This window comes from Emydura macquarii, unplaced genomic scaffold, assembly GCF_026122565.2.
Source record: "Emydura macquarii macquarii isolate MOO-44397 ecotype Brisbane River unplaced genomic scaffold, CSIRO-AGI_Emac_v2 contig_1253, whole genome shotgun sequence".
In the NCBI taxonomy this organism is placed as follows: domain Eukaryota; kingdom Metazoa; phylum Chordata; order Testudines; family Chelidae; genus Emydura; species Emydura macquarii.
In genome coordinates, this window is record NW_027131390.1 from 37,070,650 (window position 1) to 37,078,738 (window position 8,089).

An 8,089-nucleotide genomic window follows, 5' to 3' on the forward strand; every position below is an offset into this window, starting at 1 on the left:
TAGGGGGCAGGGGGGGACCTGGTCCCTCCCTCGACTCCAGGTCCCAACCCAGGGACCCTACAAGTAGCAGCCTCATGCAGTGGCTTCAGGAAAGCTACTAGCTTCCTTGGGTTACTGCCCCGTGCCCCTTGACTTAATGTCCGCACCCTGGCCAGACAGGGACCCTTCCTGGCCTTCTTGCCAGGGGAGGCTCTTGACCCCTGACAGCCCCACTGGGCGTGGAAGTACCAAACCAAATGTCAAGTTTGATCTTGCCCTTCTGGCAGGGTCTTTTCCTTCAGGCCTCCCAGCCTGGGAAAGGTCCTTTTGCCCCCCCAGTCTTTGTACCTGCAGGGCTTTCTCCCACCAGCGTTCTGCTCCTTCTCCGTAACCCTCTTAGCTCGTGACAGCACCTTGCCTGTTCACACACTCTGGTAGCTCACCCCACTCTCACAACTCCAGCCACACCCTCTCTGGAGGGGAAGTTTTAACATGTCCTGGGCGGGGCTTTGTTTGGCTCCAGGTGTGTTAATTATCCTGGAATAATTCCTGCTCAGCTACCAAGAGAAAAGGGACTTGCTGAGTCTGGGGCTGATATATCTGCCTTTTAGCACCACCCAGTAGCCATCCGGTCTGACCCTGTCACAATACATACAAAAGAGGTAAATTAAGGTTGCACAGACGAGTTAAATTCTGGCATTTCCTAACTTTTGAGTGTTTGACTTTGCAGCCTTAATGGTCTCAAATTGTGTGTGTGTATGAGAGAGAGATTAATAAATACATCATCCACCTTATGTGCAAGAGCTGTGAACTGCACTCCGTGGGAGGCTAAGCGCATGAAGGGGAGCAGTTGCTGATTGGGTAGCTGAAATGGTGCTAGGTTAATGGGACTGAGAGGGTTCTATCTAATACTGGAAACTATAGTCTAAGCCAAAACACAGCAGTGGCCTGTGGGAGCAGGAACGCACCCAACTAGAAATGACCTTCTGAGTGCTTCTGGAGCACGCTGCTCAGTGGAGGAGTTTCACTAGCCCCTCTGCCTGTCCCATTAGAGGATGGGCTCTCTCCCTGGGGCCATGCTCACATCTGTGTGTGTCCCTTTCTTTGTGCTAGATGGGAAGGGGTCTGGAAACTCTTCAATTGTGACATGGGGTGTTGGTCTGGAAAAGGCCAGGTAACCCCACACTAGAGACCTTCCTCTTCCAGGGCTGCAGGATGGGGCAGTTTTCCTTACTTGCTCCTCTGCACAGGATCTTCCCCCAGGATCCTGCCCCCCTGGAGACTTAGCCCCATTACAACCTGAGAGAGGCAAGGAAATGGAAGCCCTTTGCGTTGTGCATGGGCTAGGGCTTCCCGGGAGCTTGGCATCTGAAGGCTGTGCTGACGTCCGTCTCTCACTCTCTCAGAGCGTTTCGACCATCACTGCCCCTGGGTTGGAAACTGCGTGGGGAAGAGGAACTACCGCTACTTCTACCTCTTCATCCTCTCGCTCTCACTCCTCACCATCTACATCTTTGCCTTCAACATCGTCTACGTGGCACTTAGTGAGTCCTCGCTGGGAAGGGACTCGATGTGAGGTGGGGTGCTGGTGGGGGCGACCTGGGGAGGGATTGGGAAGAGTGAGGGGTTAAGCTCACAGAAGTCACTGGACTGGGAGGAGGCTGGGAAGTGCTGGACATTAACCTCTCATTTGTGTTGCCCAGAGTCCTTGAAGATTGGCTTCCTGAACACGTTGAAAGAGACCCCAGGAACATATCTTTCCCCACCATGTGGAGTGTACCTGCCTCTCCCACCCCTCTGCCCTGCGGCGAGGAGGGAGGCGTGTGTCTGGAAAGCAGCCACAGCCCTGGTGTGCAGCGTCTCCCCAGGGCGCTTTCCTTTTGCTTGGGAGTGGGTGTGGCTGTGGGGTGATGGGGGAGGAGCAGTTCCATGTGCTGTGGCAGAGCAGCGGGGAGTGGCACAAAGCCAGCTGCCAGCAGAGGGGAGTGGAAGGCAGGGGCTGTGCCATGCAGTTCTGAATCCTTAACAGCTACTCACGGTCCTGGAGGTGCTCATCTGTTTCTTCACCCTCTGGTCAGTGGTGGGGTTAACCGGATTCCACACCTTCCTGGTGGCGCTGAACCAGACAACCAATGAAGACGTGAGTGACGTTCCTCGCTCCCTCCTGTCTGTCTGCTTGCCCCTGCCCAGCTCCCCCCATTTCTCATCCGTTCATCACTGTGCTGCAGCTGCATGCAGCCTGTGAATTCCCCACACACAAAGTAAGGCCAGACCCCAGACCGCAGGTGTGTCCATCCAGGGCAACGTGCAGCTCTCCAGCTGCCACAGGCCCCAGAAATGCAATTTAGGTCAACCCCAGCTTATTCTGAGGCCTTCTTGGTGAATAGGGGAGGCACAAGTCTCCTCCCTTCGGCCCCTGCCCCGCCACTGGGCCCAGGGTGGAAGTGGTGGGGGCATGGTTGGCATACCATTACTTCCCTCTTCAGTCCCCCAAGGGGTGGGTTCATGCCAGGGCTGATGCGCTCCATGTGGCAGCGATGGAAATAGCAGGGTCTGAGTCCCGCTTTGAGAGGCAGCCAGAGCCCATGCAGTGTGGAACCGCAATGAGCCGAGTCAGACAGTGGAGGCAGAATGCTCTGGTACCCTGGGCAGGCGCTGGCGGGGAGCTCACACCCTGTCCTGGGGGATGTTCTCTTCTGCAGATTAAGGGGGCGTGGACTGGGAAGAACCGGGTGCAGAATCCCTACAGCCATGGAAACGTTGTGAAGAACTGCTCTGAGGTGCTATGTGGGCCGCTGCCCCCCAGGTAAGAGCTGGAGAGGAGTCACAGGCCTGCATGGCACGTGAGGCTGGGGGGGGGCCTTGGGTCACCGCTGTGTGTGTCTGTGGCAGAAGGCCTGGCCTTGCCAGCCCATGACACAGCGGGGCCATTCAGCCACGCCTGGCTTCCTCTAGGGGAGTGAGGGCAGGGGTCTGTATCCAGAACCTGAGGGGAGCATCTGTATGTGCTTGTCATGCTGCACATTTGTGCTGCACTTTCAACCTCTGTACCTCCTGGCACATCGTCATAGCAGCATCCTTCCTCCACCAAAGAGCAGCTCCTCTTCCCAGGTGCAATGGCTTTGTCCCGTGGGAGCTGGCCTCTGCTCCTGGCATCCCAACCTTTCCTCAAGGTTTCCGGCCCCGCTCAGGGACTAGCGTGCACTGAGGCTGGCTGGGGAGCAGATCGAGAGAATAGAGAAGTGCCTGGGGCATTCTCCTCTGCGCCCCATCTTGTTTCTTTCCTAGCAGGAGGGCTTGCTTTGGGCGAGACAGGGCTGTGCCCTCCCCCTCCTAATCCTCTTTTTTTGCAGTGTGTTGGACAGGCGGGGCATCCTGCAGCAGGACGAGCCCAGCGTGCCGGAGAAGAGCGGGAGGCAGGAGCCCAGCGCTGCTCAGGTGCTCGGTGCGCAGGCAGAGGGTGGCGCTCAGGAGGGCAGCAGCAGCCCCATCCATCAGAGTGCAGTAAGTGACCCTCTTCCCTATGCTGCCAGAAGCCCTACGCTCCTCTCCTACCAGTGACGTTTGCCACAAGCACCAACTCTAGCCCGGGGGACAGCAAGGGGATTGGGATCAGTTTGTCATGGGGGGAGTCAGGCAGGTGTCCTGGGAGTAAAGCTGGGTCCTGAGCTGAAATGATACTGGCAGGGTGTATCTTTGAGGAGGAGGGGGCTGCAAAGCAGCTGGGCTTTTTTGCAAACTCTCTTGTGGCACCATGAAGGCAGGTACAGTTTGCTGGGACCGTCATTCTGGGAATTGCATCCTCAGGTCTAGGCATTCTCACTGCAGTAGGAACAAGCCATGGTGCAGGGAGCAATGGGCCCTGGCCTGACTTATCACTCGCTTTGGAGCCTTTTTTCCAAGTTGAATTTTTCCTCCCCATGTTTGCACTTCTGGGTGAGGGTGTTACGACAGCACCGGCTTCTGCAGCGCAGCTGTGTTTGTGGAAAGTCTGAGTAATCCATTCGCTCCCAGTTCCCTGGGCCCCTCTCCCTCCGGTCTGATCCAGCTCCTCCAGTCGCCCTGCAGCAGCTCTCTGATGCCAAACCTGAATTGGGAACAGAAATTAGCGAGAGGAGAGTGGCCGAGGAGGCTGCTAGGCTTGTCAGAAGGAAGGTGGGTAGGCAGGCAGGGGCAATTAGAGTTATTTCCCTCTTCCACTGCTCACCCCAGTGCCTCTAAACTTGGCCTTCAGGGGAGCACCCGGGAGAGAGAAGAGTCATTGAAGCTAAAGGAACAAGAACAAATGGGGATAAATTGTCCATGAACAAATTCAGAGTTTAAGGATCTGAGGAAGGAAGTTCTTCTTAAAACTATCTAATTAGAGTTAAGATGAAGCTTGATCCATTGAATAGGGTCATAGGACAGGGTGGCCTGCCATAGCAGGGACTGATCTCCGTGACACAGGAGTTCCCTTCCAGTCCCCTGTTCCCATAAGTGGTGGTAGCATCCCTGTTTGACCTTAATGGGATGGGGTATAGAAGGGCAGCCGTGTTGTGTGCCTGAGGGTTTGGGAGAGTGTCTGCTCCAAGCCATTACTCTCTCTCCTCATCCTAGGTCCCCATGCTGCCAATGAAGCACACTGAGATGCCAGAGGAGACTCAGCCTCCTGCTTTGGAGCTCCCAGCCCAGCCCCTGGACGATGGGCACACAGAGCACTAACCTGTGTTTGAAAGGAGAACTTTCTTTGTTTTGTCCAATCAAAGCCAGAAGCGACTGAGAGGCGGAGAAGACAGGCTGGATGGGAGGCGAGCGGGCGTTTCCTCCCTGAGGGGAGGAGATGGGCTGGATGGCAAGCGATTCCTCATGGCCATTTTGCTTTAGTCTTTATTCACCTCGATCGTGGATTGGAGTGTGCCTGGCACAGACCATTGCCAGTGGATCCTAGGTGCGAGCAGAGCATGTCGGTCATTGATAGAGACCTTTTCTCTGCCGCTGGTCTCATAACATGCTGAGCCAGGATGTCCCGCTCTGCAGTTGGTCCTTAGTGCTAAATGCTAGCTCTACTGGCTGTGGCCATCTCTTTCTGCCCCAGCAGCTGTCTCTGGCGTATCAGCTGCCCTGCAGTGGAGTGGCGCAATCTCTGGCAGGATTGAGGAATCATGATGGGAAAGTGACTGTGACCGTGGCAGTGTTCGTCTCTCTCCCTTCCCCTACTCCCTCTGTCTGTGGCATTATTTTATTGTTTAAGGTGGCGCGGGTGGCAGGAAATACTATCTTGGTGCCAACAGGGCCAGAAACTCCTGGGCAGGCGTTCCACCTGGAGATGGTTTTCAGTAGCTTCCTTCCCAAACTTCCCCGTCAGTGACTTAGCAGGCATTAGAGAGGTCCTTGAATAGCCATTGAGTGGGCAGCCTCCTGTGCCCTCTGTGGGGCGCGCCTTCCACTGTGGGGGGAGAGCAGTGCCCAGAGCAGAGCTCACATCTCTCTTCTCCTGCTGCTCATCTTGACCCTACACCAGCTGTCGAGCAGTTGCACCAGGAAATCTTAGAGCGAGAGGGAAGAGCTCTCATGGCTCATGCACTCCGTTCCTAGGGCCAGGGCAGGATTTGTTCCCTAGTGCCTTGTCGACTCGTGTTTGATGCCCCAAGCGATGGGGCTTCCCCCACTTCCCTAGGGAGGCTGTACCCCATGGAAGGAATTCAAGGATTCCAACAGGATCAGTTAGGGCAACACTGAGAATGTCCTTAGCTCTTCCCCTCTCTCTGCCCCGGCTGTCTGAACTCCCTTTGTTAGGAGGTGCCTAGGCCTCGCTGCAGAATCCCAGGGCCCCTGAGTGCGTTTCCACCTGGAGCAGCTCCGCCTGCATGAGGTTCTGTCAGCTGGGGCAGGGGATGGGCAGGCCATGCAAGGGGCTGTTCGCTTGGCGGAAGGAGTTGTTTGGAGCCTGACTCCCTGCTCCTTCTGTGGGTCTGCATGAGTCAGGCCCATGGGGGCTGCCAGTCTCAGCACATGGGGAGCGGGAGGGCTGCTGTGAGGCAGCTCAGCCATCTCCTTTGTGTTGTCTTCCCTCCCGTCTCCCACCAAGACATGTTGGGTGGAGTTAGGAGGAGCCCTTCTTTGGCACCCTGGGGAGGGATGCCCGCCTGTCTGTGTGGGATTCCATCTGCCCAGGGGCAGGCCTGATTCCACTCTCCTCCATCTTGTCTTAGGGTGAGACACTGGCTTGGAGGGAGGAAGGCAGGAACTGGGGTCGCTAAGGTATCTGACCTACTTCCCCCAACTTGAGGCAGGAGCCACCCCGTTCTCCCCCATTCATGTTCCAGTTGTCAGTAACTAGTTCTCTGAACCTCTCTTAGCTGGCATTGCAGGGGAAGTGAGAGCCGCACATGCCCTGTCTCCCAGCGTTACCATGCAAGGGGTGCATGCTGCTAGCTCCTGGAGGGCAGTGCTGTGCAGAGCAGGGTGGGGAGGTGGGAGTTGCCGTACCCCTCTGGCTTGAGGGCCCTTCCCGTGCCTCTCTTGGCTGCGTGGCCCAGACTCAGCCTTAAAGCTCCCGCTCGGTGCTGGCTGATGTTGAGTTTGCGCCCTATGAGTGGGGTGGCCAGGGGAGGAGGCGCAGAGGCATTCCTACTTCTTCCCCATCTCTGCAATTGAGCACAGCTCTGGGCTGCTGCCTCCTGTGGCCCCAGCTGCAGCATGCTCCTGTAGCTTTTCCTCCCTTGGAGGCCGCCCCCTTCCCTAGGAGAGCAGAGCATAGAGGAAGAGCCTTGACCCCTCCTGTGCCACACCCCTCCCCCCTTGTGGGTGGGACTTGTCCCTGTGCCATAGGCTCAGGTGTCTGCCACTCCAATGGTGCTCCGCCCCCAGCCCACAAAAGGCCCCCAGCCTGCTGGGGTCCCTGTTGGAGACTGCAGCCAAACTCTTCCTCCTACCCACAACGTGCTACCGACCAAATCTCAAACTCGTTGCAAAAAATGTATTTTTGTTTTTACTAATCTATTTTCTAATGTACCGTGTCAAACTCTGCCTGCTGGGGGGCTCTGGTGCCTCCTGCACCATGTCTCCTTGTCTCATCTGTTCAGTTTCTCAATGAAGGAAGATTTTGTTTTTTGGGTTTTTTAAACAAATGAAGGAATCCTAATCAGTTTGAAAACCTCTGAGTTGTGGTCTCGGTGTGTATCTGTCTGTCTGCGCCCTCTCCTGAGGCTTCTCTTACTTGGGAGAGCCAGAGGGGCTGGAACCTGTTTGTAAAGAACCATATTTTCAGATTTTATTCAGTGGGTTTTAATGTCACTGGGGCAGCCCTAGACCCTTGTGGAGAGCCCTTGGCAATACCTAGCTGAAGGGAAAGTTGGCTGCATGGGCTCAGCTTGTGGGAGGGGAGGGTGAGGGTGAGAAGGATCTTGTGCTAGCTGCACATGGGGGGTTGTGGAGGAGAAAATGGAGCAGCTTTAAAAAAAAAAAAAAACTGTTCTCAAGAGAGGAAAAACAAAGGCCCCTGGGCCTGCCATAGAAGTGAGGAGCCCTTTTGCAAAGGAAAACTTGAATCCTGGGGGGTTGGGGAGGATGCACCATCCTCTCTTCCTAGGATCTGTCTTCCAACTGGTTGAAGCCCAAGAAAAAATGGCCTTGTCCTAACCTCCTCCTGAGAGGGGAGAAGGGCATCCCCGGGGTCGCAAGCCCTTCATGGCCCCTGTGGTGCAGGCAGGAGGCCAACACACAGTTACAGGGTAGAGCGTAGTTTATTGGTATCAAGCACAAGGGAGTGAATTCAATGCCCAAACCTACATTACTGCAACAGAAAGGCAGAGATTTTTACGGGCACAGAAGTCCTGGAATTCAGGGCTAAACTTGCCACAGACAACAGGGCCAAACGTGACTGGTGTAAGCAGATGTATCTCCCATCAGCAGTAGTGGGTGTTGTAGCCCTTTACTCCAGGACTGGAATTGTCCCATTACTCAGTCACTCAACATATTCTATGGGTAAGAGAATATGGGTGCAGCTCCAGTGCAAGATATGTACCAAGGCTGTGAGGGTGCAATCATTTCCTGGATTTTTACCATAAGCTAACCAAAAACCTCTATTTTGGGTTCCAAAGCTGCCCCAGCCCTTCTGCCCTGGGACAAA

At 55.5% G+C, this 8,089-nt stretch overlaps 1 protein-coding gene across 4 annotated transcripts in view; it reads left to right on the forward strand.

Moving 5' to 3' along the window:
• Nucleotides 1–7,118, forward strand: part of ZDHHC9 (zinc finger DHHC-type palmitoyltransferase 9) — a 31,704-nt gene extending 24,586 nt beyond the window's left edge. For all 4 annotated transcript variants that reach the window (XM_067548497.1, XM_067548495.1, XM_067548496.1 and 1 more), the window contains 6 exons: nucleotides 1,386–1,523; nucleotides 1,683–1,729; nucleotides 2,015–2,119; nucleotides 2,682–2,785; nucleotides 3,333–3,483; nucleotides 4,576–7,118. In XM_067548497.1, the coding sequence (XP_067404598.1) occupies nucleotides 1,386–1,523; nucleotides 1,683–1,729; nucleotides 2,015–2,119; nucleotides 2,682–2,785; nucleotides 3,333–3,483; nucleotides 4,576–4,680 (650 nt within the window). In that variant the 3' untranslated portion in view covers nucleotides 4,681–7,118. The remainder of the gene's footprint in view (nucleotides 1–1,385; nucleotides 1,524–1,682; nucleotides 1,730–2,014; nucleotides 2,120–2,681; nucleotides 2,786–3,332; nucleotides 3,484–4,575) is intronic.
• Nucleotides 7,119–8,089: the final 971 nt, after the last annotated feature.